Source organism: Ustilaginoidea virens, chromosome 6 (genome assembly GCF_000687475.1).
Source record: "Ustilaginoidea virens chromosome 6, complete sequence".
NCBI lineage: Eukaryota > Fungi > Ascomycota > Sordariomycetes > Hypocreales > Clavicipitaceae > Ustilaginoidea > Ustilaginoidea virens.
Window position 1 is genome coordinate 2,108,200 of NC_057321.1, and position 23,844 is coordinate 2,132,043.

Sequence of the window (23,844 nt, forward strand, 5' to 3'; positions counted from 1 at the left end):
TCTCAAGTCTCCAAGGCTTGGGCTTTCACTCGCGTGCAACAGCTCGCCGTCTCGCCTGTTGTGTGTTGGGACCACTCCGTCCCCAATTCATGGGTCGCTGGAGCATTGCGTGGTTCCAAACGTTCCGAACTTGCTGCCCAGGAGAACCAGACATCTGCCATTACACTCGTTCTCATGGCCGTCAACTTGAATACATCAATTTCGAAACCATTCTTCATACAAGTCATGCGTCGTAAATAAAACATAGTAAACCCTCGCAGCCAAAACTAGCCAAATATCCTCCTAAACATACCCTTCAGCCCCGACGGCTTCTTGTCCTCATCGCGAGATTTCTTGTCCCGCTCGCGCTCGCGCTCGCGCTCGCTCCTTCTCGCCTTTCGTGCGCTGTCCTCCGACGGCGTCCCACTGCTCTTGTTGGAAGATTGCGCCGTGTCCTCGTGCTCCTTTGCTTTGGCAGCCTTGGGCCGGGCCTGGTCCGTCGATGTCCGCTTGAGGCTGTGCTTCGATCGACTCGTGCTGGACCGTTTGGGACCTTCCGGCGCCCCTTTGGCGTCCTGAGCCGGCATCTCCACCACGGTTTCTCCGGCGATCTGCGGCGGCATGCCCGACCCGACAACTCCTTGGGCGTTTTTGACGTCAAAGAATTTCTTGTCGGGCTGCTGCGGACTCGCGACTGGCTCTGCTCTCTCGGCCGGTGCGGCGGCAGAGGGAACGCGCTCAGATCGCTGTTGGCTAGAGTGGCTGTGCCGCCGGGAGGATCGGTGGCGGCTCCTGTCGGTGGGCGAGTCCGTCTCTCTGCTCTTGGCGTGATCCCTGTGCGAGGCCCGGTCCGACCGTTCAGTCCTCTCGGCGTGCTTCTCCAACCTTTGAGATTTGTCAGGGCGGTCGTGATGATCTCGCTTCTCTGAGCGCTCGCGGTGGCGGTCAGCGTCGCGATCGCCCAGCTGGCGCTCGGCCTTCCTGCGGTCGTGTTCCGCCTGCTCTTCCGGCGTGCGATGCCTTCTCCTGCCGGAGCCGCCAGGACTCTCGCCGGAGAAGCCGCTGTCTCGTCTGTGGGGCGTTCTGGGAGGCGTCTTGGTCGAGGCCTCTTCAGCACTGACTGAGCGGTGACGGCGGCTGTGCGATCCATGAGAAGAGCCATGCGAGGGCAGGCGGTTGCCCTCTCTTGGCTCTTCATCGTGGCGGCTGCGGCCGGATCGGCCTGACTGATGCGAGTGTCTTCGTCGGCGGTGTCTCTCTCTCTCCCCGTCGCTGCTCAACGGTCGAGAACCTCTTGATGATTCGTCTGCAGATACGTCAGTATTATCCCGGCTCGAGTCTTCCTCAACCTCCTCCTGTGCCAAAACCGAGGGGAATCCTTCTTCACTGTCTTGGGATGCGCCAGCTTTTGGACTAGCTGGAGGGCTGAGGGCTTCTGCCGTGGCGTAAATCACAACGGCCGCTGCAACAGTGTCTTCAGCATCGCGAAGCATCAGCTTCTTTTGTCGTCTCAAAGACTTGTTGCGGTGCATTTCCACCATTGCCTCATCGGGAACGACGACGGCCGGCGTGGGAGCTCGCGGGTCAGTTTCCATCTGAGCAATCCATGCAGCTGGTGTATCCGTTGGTTTGAGAGCCGAGTCAGATGCCAACATCTCGGGCAATGACCTTGGGCACGCTTCCGGCTCAGCATTGGCATCGTCCTCCTCAAAGCTAACCCGTGTCTCTGGAGCTACCGGTGCTGCGTCTCCTTCCATTGCCGAAGAAGCTTCTTCTGCCTCTCTCTCATGGGATTTGCACAGTACAACACCCGCCATCCCGGCAGCGGCGGCAGCGCAGACGCTACCCAGAGCAGTGTCCACGGCGGCACCTTTGTCAGTCAAGCGTGCCTCTTCTTGCATGCTCTTGCCGGCTTCTTCCACTGCGTCGCGTTCCTGGGTGTGAGTGTTGACAGTATCAGACAACAACGCATCGACATGGTCTGCAGCAGCACTCTCAGCCACACTGCCGTCATTTGAGGGTTCCAAGTGCTCATCTCGCTGACCATCACCTACAGAACCGGGCAAATCTGATGTTGCGCTGGGCTCACTTGGAGAGGGGCCCTCAAGATGTTCCTGGTCTTCCGAAGCAATAGGCTTGTCAGGGTCTGACGCCTCTGGAGCCTGCTGTTCAGTTGCCTGGCTAGCAGGCAAGGAATGATCAAGCAACCCCCTTGCGTCATCGACCAAAGCCATGTTTCGAAGCTGGTCATCGCTAGCCAGCAACTGTTCGCAGATTTCCTCTCGGGGTACCTCGGGGATTTCCTCTGCATCAGCCGCACTGCTGTGCGCCTCACTCGTCGTATTGTGAGAGCTGGCATCGAAAAAAGTGCTCTCGCTGGTCTCTTGCCCCTCTTGGGCCGTCTGCGTTTGAGCAACGACTTCTTCAGCCATGTCGAGTGAGTGAGGTGGAAGCTCCTCCGCAGCCGTCTCAGCGTCCGTGTTTGCAGTGTTCGGCATGAGCGTTTCCGGCTCTGCCAAAGTCTCTTCGGCAAGATCTGCAGGCTCAGCTTCAAGCTGGACAGTCGATTGTTCTTCAGCTTCATCCTGAGCACCGGCTTCAGCACTTAGAACAGCGTTTGCAGTCGTCATTTCCTCAAGCTCGTGCTGTCCCGCGGGAAGATCCTTGGACTCTTCGTCATGGAAAACTGGCTCTCCCTCTTCGCTGGCCGCCACAGAGTCGCCGTCGATTACGGTCACGTTGGAAGGCTCGACGAGGGCCCAAGACTCTTGCAGGGGTAGCCCTGGGATCGTCTGGGTAGTGTCGAATTTGGTTGGCAGTTCTGCGTCCGTTGAAGAGTCTTTGATGCGATGGGCTACCTCTTCGGCGGCGGCGGTAGTGTCAGCAGCAACAATAACTGGTGATTCTCCTAAGGTCTTGGAGTCCGGAGGTTCGGATAGGATTGCTTGTTCAGGATGATCAACAGCTGCGGCTTCTTCCAGATGCCCGGGTTGAGTAACCGCATCTTCAGAAGGGATTGCACTGTCTTCCTGGGCCGTCTGAGGATCTGCGTCGGGAGTTTCGGATACGATGGCTTCTTCTTCATGGTCCTTGACAGCTTCGACTTCCAGATTTTTGGCTTGCGTAAGCTCTTCTTTAGACTCATCAACAGCTTCAACTTCGTTCAGATGCTCAGCCCGAGTAACCGCTTCTTCAGAGAGGATTTCACTGTCTACATGGGCCGTCTGAGGCTCTGTGTCGGGATTTTCGGATACGACTGCTTCTTCTGGCTCCTCAAAAGCTTCGGCTTCCGGATTTTGGGCTTGCGTAACCGCTTCTTCTGACTTATCAACAGCTTCAGCTTTTTCCACATGCTCAGCCTCAGTAGCCGCTTCTTCAGAAGGAATTTCACTGTCTTCCTGGGCCGTCTGAAGGTCTTGAACGGGGGTTTCGGATGCGATTGCCTCTTCAGGCTCAACAGCTTCGACTTCCAGACTCTTGGCTTGCGTAACCGCTTCTTCAGACTTATCAACAGCTTCAGCTTCTTTCAGATGCTCAGCCTTAGTAACCGCTTCTTCAGAAGGGATTTCACTTTCTTCCTGGGCCGTCTGAAGGTCTTGAACGGGGGTTTCGGATGCGATTGCCTCTTCAGGCTCAACAGCTTCGACTTCCAGATTTTTGGCTTGCGTAACCGCGTCTTCAGAAGGAATATCACTGTCTTCCCGAGTCGTAAGAAGCTCTGTGTCGGGAGCTGCGGATACGATTCCCTCTTCAGGCTCAACAGCTTCGACTTCCAGACATTTGGCCTGCGCAGACCCTTGTTCAGACTCATCAACAGCTTCAGCTTCTTCTAGACTCTTGGCCTGAGTAACCGCGTCTTCAGAAGGGATTTCACTGTCTTCTTGGGCCGTCTGAGGCTCTATATCGGGAGTTTCGGACACTATTGCTTCTTCAGACTCATCAACAGCTTCGACTTCTTCCATACGCTCGGCCTGAGTAGCCGTTTCAAGAGGGATTCCACTATCTTCGTGGGCCATCTGAGGCTCTCTGTAGTGAGCTTCGGACACGATAGCTTCTATAGGCTCCTCAACAGCTTCGGCTTCTTCTGGACGCTCGGCTGGAGTAATCGCCTCTTCAGAAGAAATTCCACCGTCTCCCTGCGCCGTCTGTAGCTCTTCAGCGGGAGTTTCAGATACAATTGCTCCTTCATCATGGTCAACAGCTTCGGCTTGTTCCAGACGCTCGACGTGAGCAACTGCTTCTTCAGGCTGGATTGCACCGTCTTCCTGGACCATGTGAGGCTCTTTGTCGGGAGTTTCGGATACGATTGCTTCTTCAGCCTGGTCAACACCTTCGACCTCGCCTAGATGCTCGGCCCGAGTATCCACTTCTTTAGACTGGATTTCGCCGTCTTCTCGAATGTGAGGCTCTCTCTCGGGAGGTGGAGTGAGTTCCAAGTCGATCTGGTTCCCGACCTCCTCCTCGGGAGCAAGTGTTTCCCCTGCCGAAACCAAGTTCGACGCACTGGGTGGCATGGGTCCCTCGCCAGTTGCGTTGGTAACCGAGACGTCATCTTCCTCAGCTGCGCGGTCCACGTCCACGTCCACGTCCCCGCTGTCTGAGACTGACGACAGAATTGCTCCCGTCTCGTGTGCTGAATCAGTCGAGACAGCTTCGTCGGCTGGCATGCCCTGGGCTTCCACAACACGAGGCTTCTCAACTTGCGCAACAGACGTTGGCTCCGCTGCGGCTGTGGCGTCTTCTCCTCCCTCCGGCCGCACAGCAGCGTCTCCCTCTGGGAGCGCAGCACCAGGAAGCTGCTCAGGAGGCTCGCGGTGCTGTTCGACAACTCCGCCGTCGTTCCCATTATGAATTATATCCTCCGACAGGTGTTGCGCATTCTCCTCGTCAATCAACGCCTCAACGCCATCATCCCCTTCATTCTCCAAATGGGTATCTTGAACATGCTCCGAAAAATCACTAGGGGTATCATGAAAAAATTGCAATTCCTCACCTTTTTTCGGCTTCGGCGCCAGTTTCTCCTCGCTAGGGATTGGCCCGACCGTGTCCTTGCTCTCCTCTTCTTCGGGTGCCTTTGCCTCAACGTCGCCTTGCTCAGCCTTGGATGCTGCAGCAGGCTCCGATGCCTCTTCTCGCAAAAGCGTGGCAGCCGCACCGCCTGCTAGTGCAGCGCCAGCAGCAATTGCGGCGGCGGGAGCGAGCGTTGATGGCTGAGCTTCTATTTCTGCTGAAGACTCTTTAGGCTCTTCAGGAGCTTCTGTATGTTCTACAGACGCTTCACCTTCTTCAGCAGGAGCTACTTCAGCTTCGGCAGACTCGGCAACCGCTTCCTCCTCAGGCTGCTCCTCTTCAGGACCTGGTTCTTCAGATCCCTCGTTTGGAGCCGCTGCAGCATCTTCAGCAGGTGTTGCCTCAACCGTGGGCTCTGGTGGACTCGCGGGGGTCTCGTCGACTGTGGCAATAGTTTCCGCAGCTTCGGCGACGGCCTGCTGATCCTCGGCGACCTCTTCTACAGCAACAGGCTCTTCCGCCTGCTCCTGTTCTACCTCGGCGCCGAGCTGAGCCTTGGTTTCGTCAGCGTCGGGGGCATCCTCTGATTCCGACTTCTCGTCACCGCCTTCAGCAGGTGTCACATCCTCAGTCACCTCGGGAGCGGCCGCGGCGGCTTCCTCATTTGCATCCGGAGCCACTGCCGCAGATGCCACATTCTCTGCCTCGGCCTCTGTTTCAGCAACAGGAGTCTCAACGGCAGCTTCATCACCTTCCTTGAGGTCTGTGATATCCGCTGGTTCCTCTTCCATATTCGGTTCTTCAGTGGCTTCGGCTTCATTTCCTTCGTCCTTTGCTGTCAGCTCTTCATTGCACGAAGTGTCTTGGGACTCTTCAACAGGCTGAGCATCGTTGCCGTCGTTACCTGATTCATGCTGTGCTGTTTTTACACTCTCGGCAGGATCCTCAGCCTTTGGAGCATCTTCTTCGGCAGTCTCCAAGGGCGGCTGCCCCTCCTCAGGCGCTGCAGGCTCTTCATTGGCAGTTGCCTCAGTAGGTTCGACTGCTTCATCTCCTTCGGGGTCCTGAGTGGATTCATCAACTGTTGTCCCAGCTGTTTCTTCAACGGCTGGCTCCTCATTCGTCACATTTCCAGATTGGCTATCAAGAGGCTCATCCGCTGCGGCCGTTTCTTCAAGCTCATGTGATGGTTCAGAGACAGCAGCGGAAGATTCGACTTCTTCTTTGGCACTGTCAGCAGCTTCCTCAACATCAGCTGCAACATCCGTTTTACAATCCGCGTCCTCCAAAGTTTCAGATGCTACTTGATCCGTCGCGGTATCGGCGGGAGTTTCGTCTTGCGCGTTGCCCGAGACATCTGTTTCTACTGTTTCGTCTCCTTCAACGGTGGTAGCATCAGCGATGTCAAGTACCTTCTCCGCTTCAACCACCTCATTAGCAGCAGGTTCAGCCGTGTCAACGGCAGCGTCATTGGTGTCTTGCACAACATTTTCTGGTTCAACCACATCAGTCTTTTCGGCCAATACAGGTGTAGCCTCTGTTGTTGTATCTGTCCCACTGGGTTGTGCAATCTCCGCTGTGGTGGTAGCTGATGCCACCGGCTCGTTCGACTGTTCGGCATCTACTTCATCCTTGACCTCGTCATCTTCAGGAGTGGCTGCGGCTCGTGCGGAGCTTTCAGATTCTATCTCTGCGGCGTCTCCCGCAATTTCAACAGCACCAGCAGGCAGTTTGGCCGTATGGTCCGCCTCGACAGCTTCTACTAGTGGTGAAGTCTCTTCCCCGGCAGTTGGATTCTCAGCGGCGTCGCCAGGAGCTTCATCAGAGGTCTCGGTTGCTTCTGCAGGCGCCTCAGTAGCCTCACCCTCGGGATCGTCTGCAATGGCTTCATCTGTCACCTTCTGGGCTTCTTCTGGCGACGCAGATTCCGAGTCTTCCTCAACAAGCTCGGAAGTAGGAGATGCGTCAGACCGACTGTCTGCGCTCACATCTTCTGCTGTTTCGACAGAGGCGCCGTCAGTAGTTTCTTCAGGAGCCGCTGGTTCTTCAACAGTTTCAACTGATTTCTCATCCGGTTCTTGACCTGGGTGCTCATCTTCCGCGGCCGTCTCAGATTTTGCGACAACATTATCCTCACCATCTTTGATGCCAGACTCTGTAATCACATCATCCTTGTCTGCAAAATGAACTTGTTTTGGCGACGCTGGTGGTGCTGTGGTTTCATCGGAATCAACTGGAACAGCCGGCTCTGGGTCGCTGGCCTCCTTTTCAGGAGCAGAATCATCCTGCGCCTTGTCTGGACTTGTCTCAGACGTATCTGTTTCTTCGGTAGTGCCTGTGGGTGTCTCTGCTGACGCAATTGTCGCAGGTTCAACATTTGACTCTTCAACCAAGGGATCGTCTTTCTTAGCTTCAGTTTCAAGCGATTCAGGTTCCGGAGCAGGCTCAACTGCCTCGCCTGCCGCCGGGTCGTCGCTCGCGGTTTCGTTTGGCTGCTCAGCTACATGCTCAACGGAAGCAGCTCCCTCAGACAGAGGCTCTTCAGACTTGGTCTCCTCCTGGGTAGGTGCATCACCTGCACCGTCGTCATCAGGCGTCTGTTCGGCTTCGTTTGGCTGCTCAGCTACGTGCTGAACGGAAGCAGCTCCCTCAGGCAGAGGCTCTTCAGACTTGGTCTCCTCCTGGGTAGGTGCATCACCTGCACCGTCGTCATCAGGCGTCTGTTCGGCTTCGTTCGGCTGCTCAGCTACGTGCTCAACGGAAACAACTCCCTCAGGCAGAGACTCTTCAGACTTGGTCTCCTCCTGGATAGGTGCGTCACCTGCACCGTCGTCATCAGGCGTCTGCTCGACGACTTGAGCTGGTTCAGTCGTCTCACCTGCCTCCGTGTCGACGCTCCCGGTTTCGTTTTCTGCGCGCTCAACGGAAGCAGCTTCCTCAGGCAAGGGCTCCTCAGGCTTGGCTTCCTCCTGGCTCGGTGCGTCAACCGCAACGTCATTATCATCAGGAGCCTGTTCGACGACTTCAGCTGGCTCTTCCGTTTCTTTCGTCGACTCCTCAGCTGGTGTATCAGCTGGGGGCTCTGCCGTTTCTGACGCATCTGTCGTCAACTCCTCGGCAGTCACTTCGTCTTCCTCCGCGGTTTTGATGGTCGCATCAGCAGCTTGTTCGTCAGAAGGTTTCGCCGCCTCCGCGGAAAGCTCTTCATTCGACGAAGTTTCAGGCTTAGAATCAGCATTTACATCAGCGTCGACCGTTTCAGCACCCTGGTCGGCAGGCTTGTCCTCCACTGTTGCTTCTTCTGCAGAAATATCATTTTTTGCGCCATCGTCAGCTGATGAATCATCGGCCTTGGTCCCGTCAAGTATTTGCTCTGGCTCCACGCTGTTGTCTGTAGAAACTTCCACGGAAGGCTCGTCTGCCACTGCTTCTTCTGTTGGGTTTGAACTTGCTACAGTTTCTTCGGTAGCTGCAGCTACGGCTGCGTCCGTGTCAGGGGATGTATCGGATGTTGCCTCCTCTTCAGTAGGGTCGTCGGCTTTGCTCGGCGCAGCCATAGTTGTATCCGGCTCATCCTCTGTTTTGGCAGCCGTCTCAATGATAGGGTCGGCAGTTTCGGCGGCAGTTTCAGTGGCAGGATTTGATGGCTCATCAGTGGATGCTGGAACAGCATCTTGAACCGCAGTCTCGGTCGCGGGTTCTTCGGTCGATACCGCATTGGAAGCAGGTTCTGAGGTGGCAGGGCCTTCTACGGCAGAGGCTGTCTCTGTCTCGGCGCTATTCTCTGTCGCATCTTCCCTTGGTTCAGAAGCTGCAGGCTCGACAACAGGAGTTTCAGACTGGCGTACTTCTTCCTTCACATCCTGCACAGGGGGGGTTGGCTCGGCTTCTGATGTTGTCGTCTCTTCAGTTGGGGCATTTTCCTCTGTGGCGGTCGGTTCGACAGTAGCACTCGCATCTGGCGCAGGATCTGCTTCAGCTGACGTTCCCTCCGCATTAACATCCAAACCGGCAGACTCAGGAGCAGTCACATCCGATGTGATGTTTTGGCTAGAGTCTGGCTCTTCGACAGTGGAACCTTGGGTGACTTCTGCAGAGGTTTCCTCAATCGGTTCTTGAGCTTGATCAGGCCCCTCGGGCACTGGAGCTATTTCAGTGCCATCGGCAGCAGGCTCACCGCAGGGTTCTTCAGAGACATGAATTTCTGCAACAGGTCCTTCAGTGGCATCTGCATGTGTTGACGACTCTTCGTTTGCTGGAGTTGACTCCTCGAGAACCTGTTCAACAGATTCGTCTTCGGTAATTGGTTTGGAATCTGTATCTTCAGATTCCTTGGCAACAGGTTCGTCGCAAACAGGATCATCGGCAGAAGAAACTTCAACTGCGCCTTCGGTGCCGAGGGATTCTGTCACTTCTTTTGTTGCTGGCTCTTTGGCGGTCTTGTCTTCCACAACATGTGCAGCAGTGGGAGCATCTTGAGCAGCTTGCTGAGATGAAAGCTCATCAGTGACTTCTGCCTTCGACGCCTCGTCGACCTCCTTTCCTTCACTATCCTCGGAACCTGTTTCCCCTGGTTGTTTCTCAACAGACTCGGAAGCCTGTTCTTTGGGTTCTTCAACTGCCGGTCCTTCGGCCGAGTCCTCCTGGCTTGGCTGCTCTCCATCCACAACAGACTCCGTCGCTGGAATTTCATTGGTTTCTGAAACCTCTTCATTTACAGCTCCTTGGTTGGAATCTTCTTCGGTTTTGGTTTCAGTCGGCGGTGGTGTTTCAGCGATTGCTTGCTGTTCGGCCGGAATATCGTTTGACGCTTCTTCAATAGAACCTGCAGCTGGCTTGTCATCCACGGTAGATTCAGCTTCCTGTGCCTCAGAAGGTACCTCTTTAGGAGATTCTTCTACAGGAGAATCATCGACAGGCTTCTCTTCCTCAGCAAGTCGCTCGACCGCTTCTTCAGCGGGAGCTTCTGGAGAGGCTTCGTCAACAGCGAGGTCCTCAGCTGGCTTTTCATCGGCAGGTTGCTTATCCGTTGATTCAGCGGGAATATCTGGGGAGGCTTCGTCAACGGCATCCTCAGCTGACTGCTCATCCGCTGGTTCAGCGGGATTATCCGGAGAGGATTCTACAGGAGCATCCTCAGCTGGCTTTTCCTCTGGAGTTTGCTCCTCTGTTGTGTCAGGGGGAACATTTAAGGAGGCTTCTATAGGAGCATCCTCAGCTGCCTTCTCAACCGCAGGTTGCTCATCTGTTGATGCGGGAGCCTCTTGAGATGCTTCGTCAACAACATCCTCAGCTGGCTTTTCCTCTGCAGGTTGCTCCTCCGTTGATTTAGCGGGAGCATCTGGAGAGGCTTCTACAGGAGCATCCTCAGCTGCTTCTTCAACCGCAGGTTGCTTGTCTGTTGATTCGGGAGCCTCTTGAGAAGCTTCGTCAACAGTATCCTCAGCTGCCTTCTCATCCGCAGGCTGCTCATCTGTTGATGCGGGAGCCTCTTGAGAAGCTTCGTCAACAGTATCCTCAGCTGCCTTCTCATCCGCAAGCTGCTCCTCCGTTGTTGACTCAGCGGGAGCCTCTGGAGAGGTTTCGTCAACAGCAAGGACCTCGGCCGGCTTTTCTTCCGCCGTCGGCTCGGCCTCTAATGTTTCAGCAGCCACTTCTTTGGGCGCTTGTTCCACAACAGACCCTTCTGCGGGCTTCTCGTCCACAGCAGCCTCCGCCTCCTGTGTTTCCGCGGGTGTTTCTTGGGGTGTCTGTTCTGCGGCAGGAGCTTCAGCGGGTTGTTCGTCCACAGTCGGCTTGTCTTCCGGAGCCTCAGCAGTTGCGGCTTGTGGAGTCTCCTCAACGGCCTGTTCTGCAGCAGGGACTTCAGCGGGTTGTTCGTCCACAGTCGGCTGGTCTTCCGGAGCCTCAGCAGGTGCATCTTGTGGAGTCTCCTCAACAGCCTGTTCTGCAGCAGGGACTTCAGCGGGTTGTTCGTCCACAGTCGGCTGGTCTTCCGGAGCCTCAGCAGGTGCGGCTTGTGGAGTCTCCTCAACAGCCTGTTCTGCAGCAGGGACTTCAGCGGGTTGTTCGTCCACAGTCGGCTGGTCTTCCGGAGCCTCAGCAGGTGCGGCTTGTGGAGTCTCCTCAACGGTAGGAGCTTCAGCTGGCTTTTCGTCCGGCGGCACCTCGGCGCCTGGACCAGTTTCGACTTCCTCCTTGGGGCCCTCTTCATTAGCCGCAGGCTCCTTCGTCGACTCCTCGTCGGCGGTCGTGCCAGGAGCCCTTTCCTCCGATGCTTCTTCAGCGCAGGTTTCGTTTGTCACTTGTTCCGCGGCGTCTGCAGCCCCTTCCTCGGGCGGATTCTGCTGCTCGGTCGGGACATCTTCCGATGCCCGAACTGGTGCTTGCCCTTCCGGCTCGGCACCGGCGTCGGGGGCCGCGTCAGGAACGGGCTCTTGCTTCGTTTCCGCAGCGTCGTCTGGCTGAGCATCCTCGGGCGGCGCGTCCTCCTGGGCTGCATCTTCCGGCGCCGGGTCCTCCTCCGCTGCGGCGGGATTCTCTCCGGGCGTTGTCTCCTCCGTCTCTGCCGCCTTGGGGGGGCTCACGTCGCTTGCAGCTTTGCTCTTCTTGTCCTTCTTGGCCTTCTTTCCCTTCTTGTCCTTCTTCTTTCCAGTTGATGTCGTTTGAGGTTTGTCGTGATCTTCATTATTCGTAGCGTCGGCGGGGGTATCCTTTGGCTTGTCGTTATCCTTGCCCTTACTCTTGTTGTTGTTCTTCTTCTTCTTGCTCTTCTTGTCGGGTTTTTGTGACTCCTTTACGGGTTCCGGTGAATTGGATGACGGGGCTGCGGCTGTGGCTGCTCGCTCATCCGATATGCCCTCTTCGCTGTGATCCACATCGTCTGCGCCAGCATGTCAGCTTTTGCTTCTTTAGTTATTTTGCCACGCCTTTAACCGGGCAAAAATTCAATTCCAAAGTGTTTTTTTTCTCTTTGCTTTTTTCCCTCCCCTTGCCGCAGAAATGTTTACCTTGCTCGTGTAGAGGATCGTCGTCCTCCCCCTCTGAATCAGACTGCTGAAAGTACTGCACGTTTGAAAAGTCAGAGAATTGTATATTGTAAGAGCCGACATTCGTCCTGTACGGACAATACGCGACTTCAGGGACGTAACTCATACTGTCTGTGAGTCCTGTGTTCCCTGAGAGAGATCAGGCTCGTCCGGGCTGGTGGGCTGGGCACCGGTTATAATATTAACGGCCGCCATGCAGGAAGGACTACTGGGTTGCCAAGCAAAGCAGAGAGTATTGGGCAATCGGGCAGACGCAGCAACAGGTTACGGCATCAAATGGAACGCCTTGGAAGGGTGGTTCAGGCGATTCTGGGGTCGGGGGGTGTGGATGGTTGATACGTCGTCGTACAGGTGATTATGCGGCTGCAACCCACACGCAGAAAACGTGAACGAACAACACAGCAATAGCAACAGCAAATAAGATCAAAACAAAGTAGTACCAAAACAAGCAAAGTATTGGTCACAAGGCAATTGGTTTCAAAATGCAGGTTGTTTGACTCAGAGGAAAGAGGACGGAGCAGAGACGGGAAGAAGAGTTGGTCGACATAGGCGGGACATGGTCGCAGGTCATTGACGAGACAACCAGACAGACCGCTTCCTGCCCCAAAGTTCCAGGGGTTCGAACGCTCGACATGGGCTGGATAGCGTAAACATGCGATGGGCCCCGTCGTAGACAAGAAAGCCATGCACTGGTCCCATGACACGGGTTGATACATCACCCATTAAAGCCGAGTTTACTGTCAAGTTGTTTGGCGAGGTGATTTTGCCTTGGTATCTTTTGACTCGGCACGCCGGGCTTGGGTAATCTTACAGAGCAGTCCGAACTGAGACGTGGGCCCCTTGTCTGTTCTGGACATGGCCAGGACTCGGGAGCTATGATTAAACCACTGCCGCCGCTTGTTGGTGCCAGGCTTGAACCATATCCACTCGGAAGGGGGAAGAGAGCGGGTTTCCCTCTGCCAGTGACGAAACCAATCGCGAGCGTGCAGGAGGACGAGCGGCGCGGCAAGCCTTGGATCTCTGGATTCGATTGGGCTCGCATTTTGGAAAACCTGGCCTGGGGACATTGCGGCTGCTAGCCTCGCAAACTGCCGGAAAGTCTCATAACGGGGCTGACGGCCTGAATCACGGGCTATCACGGCAATGCTGATGCCCGACGACTGACGGAACTGCAGCGGCGTCTGTCCCGAGCGCGAGCGCAAGCGCAAGCGGATGCAGGCAGGATGTGCCAGCCCATTTCCTCGGGGGTCAAGCGCGGCCAACAACAATTCGATAAGCAGGGTCAGCAGGGTCATGGGGTGGTCCACCCCCAATGCCCAGAAGCGGGATTGGGCCTCGATGCTGCGCTGCGTTGGCTGGCTGGGCGGCTGGGCGTCGTGCGGAATCGTGCGGAATCGTGCCCCCTGTTGATAGATCCATCCACAGATTGGAGGAGGTTGGAGCTTGATTAAGCGGTTGCGTTGGGCAAACGCTCTCGGGGCGAAGGGCGACGACGAGGCTTCTGAAGCAACCGCTTGCAATCTGTTTGTTCACCTTGGGGCGAGGCGGTAGTGTGCACGATGCTGTGCCGAGGCTCTCCTTGTTGCTGCTGGATGACGGATGACGGATGATGGATGATGACTGGAACCTGCAACGTGGCTCGCCTCCCAACGGGCCTCGGCCAGAAGAATCATTCCCCGTTGTTGTTTGCTCATTAGTCCTTTGCGTACGGAGTAGTCGTGCGGTTGGCAGCAAGGACGACTTGACTCTTGGCCACGACAGGAAGGCACCGCCCGACGACACATGATGTCAATTTGCATGGTACCCGGCCACCACCTCCAGATGTCTGCTCCGATGGGCTCCGTCCAGGTGCCAAATTGAAGGTTTGGCAGTGCACAGACCTGCCTGTGCCCTTGGTCTACAGCATCAACTGGTTATTTTACCCTCTCGTGCCAGTCTCTTTCCTTTCATCCTTCGTGCCTTTTTGCCTTCTTTCCTTCTTTCCTTCCTTCCTTCCTTTTTTCCCTTTTTTCCCTTTTTTCCCTTTTTTCCCCTTTTTTTTCCCAACATCACAACCGGTCCGTAGTCATGTACCCATGTAGCCTTAATTGACGAGATTCGGGCTAATCACATTTGCAGCATCCATCACAAGATGGCCCGAAGATTAGACTCCGCAAGTCATCTATGCTCCATGGCTCCCCCGTGCAACAAATTTCTGGAGACCCGCCGCGCGGTGACAGAGTAAAGCAGGCCGCAGCCCCACGACCTATCGATCCGCATCCCTGCTACTCCGTCCTTCGGTTGTCAGGTCTCAGCATGCGACGGAGTACAGCCATGCTAGCGCGCAAGCAGGCATTCATTTACCCGCCATCGTCACTTCGTGGCGATCCCTGCCCTCTCCTCACGCCTCCACGCCTCCCCGCCCTCGGCTCCCTTTCCAGCCTCGGCGTGGGCGCCTGGCCTCGAAGAAAGTTGGTCGACAAAAATCCCTCCTTTGTTGTAACCGTGGTTTGCGGCAACACGCACGCACGCACATCTTTTCCTTGCCTCGCTCGCTGCGTTGCCTCTCGAGTCGTATGACGAGCCTTTTTTTTTTAAATTCTCTGCATCGCTCATGTCTGGCTGCATTGACCTTTACCATGCAATAAAACTTGCTGCATGTTTGGAAATTGGCTCTGGACCCTGCCCCACACGGACACGGTTGTTGCACGTTGAGCAAACTAATTTTGGCCACCAGCAAAGCAACCCCTGTGACGATTCCGCCCCCATGAACCGTGCACCCTGGTGCAGCCAGGCAAGTTAGCGCAAGAAATTAGCGCCTAGGTACGCCATAAGTTTGGGGGACGTGGCTCTGTACAGCATCGAATCAGTTCTCTTTGTGCCCCAAACTTGCTGCTACAGCTAGCAAGTGGCTAAATCCAGAAAGACCTGAATCGTAGGTATCGCGTCAATCGACTATCAAAAGTATATCGTCGTATCCGGGGATTCAATATTCATTTCAAACTCCCGTCCATAGAGATGAGCGCCGTCTTTCGAGCCGCCGCAAGGTGGGGACGGCACAGTGATTAGGGTCAGGGGTGCCGGCCCCCAGCCTCCCAGAACCCACCGGCAACTACAACCCTCAACCAGCTCATCGTCACCGCCACTCGACCTTGATGGCTGGGTGCCTGGTAGTCGTGGGACGACCTCGCCTGGGACGACGTGGAAACCTCTGCAACATGCAACACCAACCTTGCCGTGCGGCGCAGGATGGCCGCCATGCAGCGCTCCTATGTGCCGGGCCATGGGCAACCTACCAGGCACGTTCCAAGGAAACGCCCAGGGTTTCAACCGCAAAAAACCCTTCATGCAGCAGCAAGAACCCTTCTTCCTATCGCGAACCTTCAGTGACGCCATGCTCGGGACAATAATAAGCCCAGGTCACGCACCGACGAGTGCATACGCGCCATATATACTTCGTAGTAGACTTTGTTCTCTGAACCAGTGCTTGTCATGTCTGTGATCTAAGAAAAGATATGCTCCGCCCGGCACAATAGCCGCCCAACCTTTGCTTTCACGTAGCCCGGAATAGCTCGTCTCGGTTTCATCGTCTGGTTTGGTTTGAAAACTCGAGAATCTTTGCATCTCGTCTTACATGATTCCACTTTGCTTGCTAGATTGTCCTTCTCGCAGAAGGGGCCACAGAAAACCGCCTTTCTTCATGCAACGCCGGCTCGTCCCCTGAGCGTCGATCATTATTTCTTTTCCCCCACATCTTATCCTCTTTCTTTCATGCGATGATTCATGTCATGATTCATGTCACGATTCATGTCACCAGAACATGATGGTGCTCGCAAAAGCTGGTCGTCCCTAAGACGCAGCTGTGGGCTGATTGCTTTCCACTGCTGGCACATAGCTCGCCTGCGCACTGTTGTTTTTAATCACCTCTTTCACTTTTTCCTCGGCCTCGTCCCAGTCGTCCGTTGGCAGGTTGACTAGGTCGATACCGAAATGCGTGGCGATCGCGCTCAGGGCTTCGAAGCTCCTTTGATCGTAAACGAAGCTAATACTGACACCAATACGACCGAACCGTCCGGTTCGTCCGATTCGGTGGAGATATGTCTCGGCATCTGGCTCGTCACCCTTTGGTCCTGGCATCATGGGAATATCGTAGTTGATGACCATTGACACGCTCGAGACATCGATACCTCGAGACAACAAGTTGGTTGTAACGAGAACCTTGCTCTCTCCGCTTCGGAACTTGGCCAGCAGCTCCTGCCGCTCGCTGCTGTCGAATTCTCCGTGTAAAACGGTTACCTTGTGTCCGTCATCCGTCATGCGGCGTTGAATTTCATTGGCACTTTTTCGTGTCTTGTAGTCCGGTCAGCGTTTACTACCGTCGTTGACTGACAGGAGCGCGATAGCATACCTTGACGAAAATGACAGATTGGCCGATAGTCATCAAGCCGTAGAGTTTGCAGAGAATACCGTAGCGAGCATTTTCGTCGGGGCAATCGATAAACATTTGTGAGATGCCTTTGACGGTAAGCTCTTTGGTCTTGAGTTTCAGACTGTTGGCGTCCGGCGCAAACTTCGGGATGTACTCCATGACACGCTGAGGAAACGTGGCGGAGAACAAAAGCACCTGTATGGTGGCTTGAGTGGCGGCCGGCAGCAGTCTAAAGCGATTTGATCAGCAAAAAACACACGGTGATGTTGTTGTTTGGTAGCGCAGGTGCAGAAAATCGGGCTTACTGGCGCTTTACACGAAGACACTGATCGCCAAGGCCAGCCTGATCCAACATGTTGTCGGCCTCATCGACGACAAGAACCTTGAGTTTTGAAGCATCGAGCTGCTTACGACGTCCGAGGTCAAGCACGGTACCGGGAGTACCAACTACCACGCTGGCTCGAACGGGCTCGCCTCGAGGAATTTTCTGAGGAATCGCTAATGCCACTTTGAGGTTTTCGATGAACCGGCCAATCGTGTGGATATTCCTGTAAATCTGGTCGGCAAGTTCTTGGGTAGGTGCAAGAATCAAAGCCTGCGGCTGATGAGGTTGGGTGAAGTCAACTCGAGACAAGCTGGCCGTGAGGAAAGCAACCGTCTTGCCGGTACCAGATTGCGACTGAGCCACCATGTTTTTCGGTGGATCGCTAAGCATGAGAGGCAAGGACCTGCCTTGGATCTTGGAAGGTTTCAAGAAATTCTCCGCCAGCAGACCCTTGAGGATGTGCTCTGATCTACGTAGAAACGCGCCGTCAGCAGGCAGGGAACTTTCATTTCTTTTCGCACAAGGGGGGAAAGAAAGTACACCTACAGTCCCAAGTCCTCCCAGGTAGCAGCCGAATAGATGGGAGCATCGTTGTCGCCTCCGCTAATGGTGACTTCGACGTCACCATCAGCTTCCGTCAGGGACGACCCACCGATGGCAGCAGATGCGCCATCTACTTGTGCACTTGAAGCAGCTCCAGCTTCTTTTCCCTCATCGGCCGCCGATTCTTCGGGCTTGGAGATTCGACTCGCAAGGTCCGACATTGTGGGTGGAGTGATGGTTGTAGATGGTGCGTCAGTGAAGAGTTGGGTTTGAGAACCCAACGGGGAAGCCGATCTGCAGCCGGCAGGTAGCTGGTGAAGAAGAGGTTTGAAGCGGCCGGACAAAAGAAAATCTGCTGGTGGAGGCGATGAGCCCTATTCTGTCCGTGACGCACGGAGTTTTCAACTGCAGGAGAATCCGACACCAGGCTGTGCGAGTAGACGATGGATGGATAGATAGCTTTTTTTGGATGGCGGGGTTGATGGTGGGCCTGCGTGCAGGAGCTAGCTCTGCGCAATGGCAAGCTTTTGAGGGGACCGCCGTTTATCCGATTGACCACTAAAATGCTTAGTCACACCAACTTTCAAGGATTGCTTACTTCATCTCTCACGCTGCGATATGCATGCAGCTTTCAAGCTCGGATTATTGATCGATTATTCTGACTCTGGATAAAGACCATCGTTACCATTAAGCAAGCCGTACTCCAACGTGTTATCCTAATTGCAGGTGGTGTGGCCAGGCGCCCCGACAGACATTTTCCGCCCTTGAATTTTTGTACTAAGCCTATACAATAACGGCAGCACAAGACCATGGTGTGAGATTCATTGCCATCATTGCATCCTGCTCCTTCGCGGCCTCCAGCAGCACCCAGTCCAAGCTTCGCAAATACTCAAGAAAAGCGAAAAAGAAAAGAAGAAGAAGAAAAGAATGGCCGCGCGTCCTCCCCCGCCACCTCCAAAGGCGTCGTTCTCGCTATATGACAACCTCGCGGATCCCAATGACCCAGCTCCCTCAGCTACTATAGCATCTGCCGCAGTGCTGTACAATCAGTCCGGATCGGCGGAATCGAAGAAGCCTCTGGACCCGGCTCTACGGTTCCAACCCATCCGACGACCCCCGGTGAAGCAAGCAAAAGTCAAGGGCACCTTTGTCAAGCCAGCTCCAGGCTCGAAGCCTTTCGGACCTGGCAACCCTCAGCATACCACCGCGTCAACTGCTCCCGCTTTATCTTCGGGGCCGGCTCCCGTCAAGAGTTCTCTAGCGGACTGGGCTGCTACCGAGGAGGACGAGTGGCGTTATGGCTTGGGAGAAAAGCGTCAGCGTGGTGGCAGGAAGAAGAAGAGAAAGCAGCAGAACATGCCTGCCGAGACGGACTGGGACGAGATGTACGATCCAGCAAGGCCTACTAACGTGGATGAGTACCTGAGGAGCGATGAGAAGATAGATGAGGTGCGTGAATGGAAGGCGTTGCTGTATAGGCACAGAAGGATGCGAGATGAAAGCACCATATCATCAGACGACGACGACGAGGACGCTAGGTCCGGCCCGGCCAGTATGCCAATCCACTTCGACATGGAACTAAATTCGCATCATGACTTGTTGCTAACAAGTTTCAATGCAGACCGATTCGCGCCGCCGCCGTCGTACGCTTCTGTACCACCGCCTGCCCAGTCACCACCATCACCACCACCACCCCAAGAGAGTGGCGACGACGCATATGCTCGGCGCTTGGCCCTCTCCTCCCTGCACAACCAACCTCCCCCCCCTTCTTCACCACCTTTGCAAAGTAATCCTGCTCCTTCTCCACCACCTCCTCCTTCAGACTCAGCCACCATTTCCCGAGCACCTGTGCTGTACACCCGATCCACGGAATCCCCAATCCGTGAAGATGTCGACGGCTACTCCCCACCGCCAGCGCTCGGAGTTGGTCACGACGACGACGACGACGACGACGACGACAAAGACCAGAAAGGTGAACCTCGGCAGCGATCCAACCGCCCTGGCCAAGTCGGCTTTGCCCACCGCCTCATGAGCAAATACGGCTGGACCAAAGGCTCCGGCCTCGGCGCCGACGAATCCGGCATTGTCAACCCTCTCCGCGTACAAGTCGAGAAACGGCGCAAAAAGGCAGATGCCGACGGAGGGGGCTGGGCCGAACCCGGGGGCAAGGGCAAAATCATTGGCAGCAAACGCAAAGAAGATGCCGGCAAGTTCGGCACCATGAGCGATGTCATCATCTTGAAGAACATGCTAGAGAACATGCCCGATCTCCAAGCGGAAATAGCAGACGGCTTGGGACAAGAGATTGGCGAAGAGTGCGGCGAAAAGGCACGCTTTCTAGCACCCCCCCCCCCATTCGCATACATGTTTGCTTGGCCAGTATCGCTAACCACACTCCTGCAGTATGGCCGCGTGGAACGCCTCTACATAGACCAATCTTCTCGCCAAGTCTTTATCAAATTCACGACCCAGGTGTCTGCCTTGCGCGTATGTAACATCATCCAAGTCTCTTCTCGCCTTTGTTCTTGCCTCCCACACCGCCAAAGCATGCGAATCTGTCGCTCACACAAGCATAAACAGGCGGTGAATGAACTGGATGGCCGGATTTTCAATGGCAACACTATCGTTCCAAAGTTCTATGACTCGGAGCTATTCGACAAGGGCGTGTATCGTTCCATATAGTTCTCATGTCTTTTCAAGCATTGTTTCATTTTGCATGAATGCTCCCTAGTTGCATTACTGCAGGTGCAACGTTGTACTAAAGGATCAAGTATCGCAAAAGGAAACGAGATCAGGAAGTTTGTACATGAAAGATTTCAGGCTGATATCCGTCGTACTGCGATGGCAATGGATTGTCCAGAACTGACCTGTGGGTTCAAAAGACGGTTGATGGTGCATTACTGTGGACAAAGCCTGACGAATGGTTGGTCCGTGAGGAATTATTGGACTCGCTCCAAAGATGGAAACACATAGCTACAGTACATACCATGTATGTTGCCATTTGGCAACTGCACCACCTGGCACGGGCATACATAAACCTACATATACCCGCTGGACAAATAGTCTAGACCACATGCCACAAGGCAGGGCGATAAAGGTCGGCTGGTCCACACGCATGTGACGAAGACGGGCTGAGCAAAGGTCCTCTGCGAAATCATCGTGGAATTGATCATGGACGTGAAAAAGAGACGATTCAGTTATTGGTTACTACTAGTACAAGGTGGAAGTACGTTCGCGCAAAGTCTCCAAGAGTGACACATCGATGCTTCTAAACATTCTACAAGATCAAATACAATCCATTATTAAGTCCTAGCATGTATGACGTAGACAGGCATGTTCGTCCTATGGCGTTTGGCCTGCCCCCGTACGGTTGAGAGATAGAATACACCGCGCAAAGTGCCGGCTGAAGAAAAGCGGAAAATGTAATGCGAGAGGTACAAAGAACGACGCCAAACGCACCAAAGTCGTAGTATACTTTTCTAGCCCGGGTATTTAGAACAGTTGAGCAAAGCCGGCGGCGGCAGCGAAGCCAAGCATGGCAGTGTTGACACTAAAGGACATGGCACCAGAGTCGGTGCTGTTCTTGCCGCTGCCAGAAGTGCCTCCCTTTCCACCCTCGTTAGCCTTCTCATTGTTGGATGTGCAAGACTCCTTGCCACGGATGAGGCCCTTGGTCTTGAGGTTATCGAAGAAACCGCAGAACTCGGATATGTCGGTGGTTGAGGTGACGGTCACGGTGCCCTTGATGTCGTTGAGCTTGGGGATCTCGACACTGACATCGATCTGGAGTTAGATGACTGCAAATTCAAACTGCGGGCTGGGACTTAGGGGCAAGGGACGTTTGCTCACGTGTTGAAGCTACCAGCCAAAAGGACGCTACCAATGCTTTTAAGTTCAGGGAACTGGTTGATCTTCATAAGAGCAGTGTTGTTACGGATAGTCATGTCACCGCTGATCGTCTGGAGTGCAGTGAACGAAATGTTGGTGAGCTTTTTATTGTTGTCCAAAGTCAGCGAGTCCTTGATGGAAGTCAAGTTGTTGGCGGAGACGGAAAGAAGCTCAGGGCTCTCCTGGAAGCTGACACGAGAGGCAGTCCCCAGAATAGGAGCATCAAAGCTCTTGATGGATCGGAAATCAAGCTCTCCAGCGTTTTCAAGACTATTCATCTTGATCTGCATGTTACTAGCGTTGTCGACGACGGAGAGAATATTGGTGACATTCTGAAGCTTGGAGTCGAACATGTTCAAGCGAGCGTTGTTGCTGATGGTGATGTTGTCGGCAGTGGCAACGTTCAGACCGCTAAGGTCGCTGATGAACGTATCCTGAATCCTAATAGAGCTGGCCTTGGTGACACCTGAGGTGCCGAGGGAGAGACCGCTAAGCTGGTTAAGATTGATTAACTCGAGGTTTTTAACCGACGTCAGGGATTTCATGTCGAAGCTGCTAAGAAGCTGAAGACCCTGCAAGCGAAGAGTGCCACCAATGGCATTGATGGAAGGTGAGGAAATGGAAATAAGCTGCGTAGCATTGTTGATGATCAAGTCACCCTTGATTTGCTTGGGACCGTCGATGTAGAGACTGCCTGTAATCGCCGAGTCGACAGTGACGTCTCCTGTGATGTAATCGCAGGCAATGACGGGGGTGGGCTGTGTGACCGTGATATCCTGAGCACATGTAGACACAGCTAAGAGAGGTCTGTTAGCAACTTGGCACGATCGTGGCACACACACGACAATCGTGAAGGCCTTACCTGAAGCGATGCCAGCAACAGCCAGAGCGGCCGAGACCAAGGTGGCAGAACGCATCGTGTATCTAAGGCGGAAAAACGAGCCAGGTCAGTACAACAGCCCGTGATCTCGGAAAGGGGTACGGAGACTCGCGGTGTAAAATGTAAAACAAGGCAATATGGAAGCAAGAAGACAGCGAGCTTGCGAGAATCGAACTCTTGATTGACTTTGGGGGTTTAAAAAAAAATGTATCGGCTGCAGACCAAAAAAAAGAGGGGGGGAGGGGGAAGAAAACGACGTTGGCAGCTCGCAAATAATGTTGCTGAAAGCGAATTCCGTTCCTAGAACCAAGGACGAAAAGTCGAAGGCGGTTTTCTGGCCAGAGGTGATACAAGGCGGCGCAAGTCGCGACCCAACATTTTCCAATGGCAGAGGCAGGTGGTGAGGAGAGCAACGGCAGCGGTACTGGAGTGGGAGGATTGGTTGACCAAGGCTCGCCAGTGCCAGCGCCAGGACCAGCGCCAGTGCCAGTGCCAGTGCAAGTGCAAGTGCAAGTGCAAGAGCGGCGCGGTGAACGGGCGGAGGGATAATCGGCAAGGAAGGAGTGATGAAGAGGGAAGGAGGTGCCAAGGGGAGATGATGTACGCGGAGTAAACGACTCCTTCTTGGATGGTGCTGCGAGGGCAACGCCAGTTCCCAGGACCTACAGTCAATCCTGCCTCCCAAAAATTTCACCAGAAAGCCGACGCGTGTGTTCCTTCAACGACGAACCCGGTGAAGTTGCGACAATAAGAGCGAGCGGTGGATGCAAAACAAAGGCAATACTCAGCCTAATAAACGAATGGCAGGAATCGAAATAAATGCAAACGACGCAAACGACGCAGGACGACAACAATCGAGAAAGAGGTCAGTAGAAAAAGAAGAGTAGGAAGGGGGGAAATAACGAGCAGGAGACCTGCACACGCATTCAAGTGTTTTCTTCGACCCGCCTCCGTGAAGAGCGGACCAAGTGGGCCGCGACCAGGCCAAGTCAGGCCAGGCCAGGCCAGGGTGCAGGGCATGGAAGCAACAGACAGCGCGGCGCCTGTGCCAGGCAGGGCCCGATCACCATCTCCAAGTCGAAAACATGGAAGGGCACAGGCGGCACAGGCCAGGCGTCAGGAGAAGGGGGTGTGCAATGTGGCAGGCACACCTCCACCTTGGCCAGTGTCTGAGACGTTGGAAGCTCGGCCTGTGAGGGAGGAGCATGTGGAGAGGGGAATCCAGCTCGAGTGCCTGGCTAACTATTCTCTAGTTGTCTACATTATTATCCACCATTCCCAAAGACCCCAGGCCATTTACACACCCCGATCTCCTTGGAGCCGTATCCCAGTACTCCCTACCTGAGGCAGATGCGGATAGGCGGATAGATTCCATATCCAACATTTACATTCGCTCAATCTGACACGGAAAGCATAGACCAATTGGTGTTTCCAAAGACAGACTGAGCTGCGATTTTTTACCTGCACGCCCACGTCGTACACTAGCGACCTGGCTGGCTAGCTTGATGTAGGACGAGGAACTCATGCTCCACAGCCCTCAGCGCCACCATCGACCGAAACGACACCAACAGGACGAACGTCATTACCTTCCTGGGTAGTGCTCCGACAGTTGATGCCACTGAGATTTCTTCATAGGCCAGCTCAGTTGCTTTCAGATGCAGAATGATTCGAGCATCCTCGATGCTCATGACTTGGGGGTAGCACAAAGCCTGACAGTCTCCGAAACAGCCATTCAGCCATTCGACCACAGGAGGCTAAGGCG

At 54.6% G+C, this 23,844-nt stretch overlaps 6 protein-coding genes across 6 annotated transcripts; 3 read left to right on the forward strand and 3 right to left on the reverse strand.

The window, feature by feature from the left end:
- Positions 1–266: 266 nt before the first annotated feature.
- On the reverse strand, positions 267–12,233 carry UV8b_07481 (uncharacterized protein; the record flags this gene model as incomplete). The annotated part of the gene is made up of 4 exons (XM_043144978.1): positions 267–1,285; positions 4,973–11,872; positions 12,000–12,054; positions 12,147–12,233. The coding sequence occupies 4 exons, from the start codon at positions 12,231–12,233 to the stop codon at positions 267–269; spliced, it is 8,061 nt and encodes a 2,686-aa protein (XP_043000913.1).
- A 1,028-nt stretch (positions 12,234–13,261) lies between these two features.
- Positions 13,262–13,489, forward strand: UV8b_07482 (uncharacterized protein; the record flags this gene model as incomplete). Its single annotated transcript, XM_043144979.1, has 1 exon — positions 13,262–13,489. One exon carries the CDS (start codon positions 13,262–13,264, stop codon positions 13,487–13,489), a length of 228 nt encoding a protein of 75 aa, XP_043000914.1.
- A 712-nt stretch (positions 13,490–14,201) lies between these two features.
- UV8b_07483 (uncharacterized protein) lies at positions 14,202–14,820 on the forward strand (the record flags this gene model as incomplete). The annotated part of the gene is made up of 2 exons (XM_043144980.1): positions 14,202–14,591; positions 14,755–14,820. 2 exons carry the CDS (start codon positions 14,202–14,204, stop codon positions 14,818–14,820), a joined length of 456 nt encoding a protein of 151 aa, XP_043000915.1.
- A 1,046-nt stretch (positions 14,821–15,866) lies between these two features.
- UV8b_07484 (uncharacterized protein) lies at positions 15,867–17,535 on the reverse strand (the record flags this gene model as incomplete). Its single annotated transcript, XM_043144981.1, has 4 exons — positions 15,867–16,367; positions 16,426–16,675; positions 16,752–17,240; positions 17,318–17,535. 4 exons carry the CDS (start codon positions 17,533–17,535, stop codon positions 15,867–15,869), a joined length of 1,458 nt encoding a protein of 485 aa, XP_043000916.1.
- A 706-nt stretch (positions 17,536–18,241) lies between these two features.
- Positions 18,242–19,996, forward strand: UV8b_07485 (uncharacterized protein; the record flags this gene model as incomplete). The annotated part of the gene is made up of 4 exons (XM_043144982.1): positions 18,242–18,866; positions 18,936–19,642; positions 19,718–19,801; positions 19,895–19,996. 4 exons carry the CDS (start codon positions 18,242–18,244, stop codon positions 19,994–19,996), a joined length of 1,518 nt encoding a protein of 505 aa, XP_043000917.1.
- Positions 19,997–20,806: 810 nt separating this feature from the next.
- UV8b_07486 (uncharacterized protein) lies at positions 20,807–22,119 on the reverse strand (the record flags this gene model as incomplete). The annotated part of the gene is made up of 3 exons (XM_043144983.1): positions 20,807–21,086; positions 21,164–21,998; positions 22,065–22,119. 3 exons carry the CDS (start codon positions 22,117–22,119, stop codon positions 20,807–20,809), a joined length of 1,170 nt encoding a protein of 389 aa, XP_043000918.1.
- Positions 22,120–23,844: the final 1,725 nt, after the last annotated feature.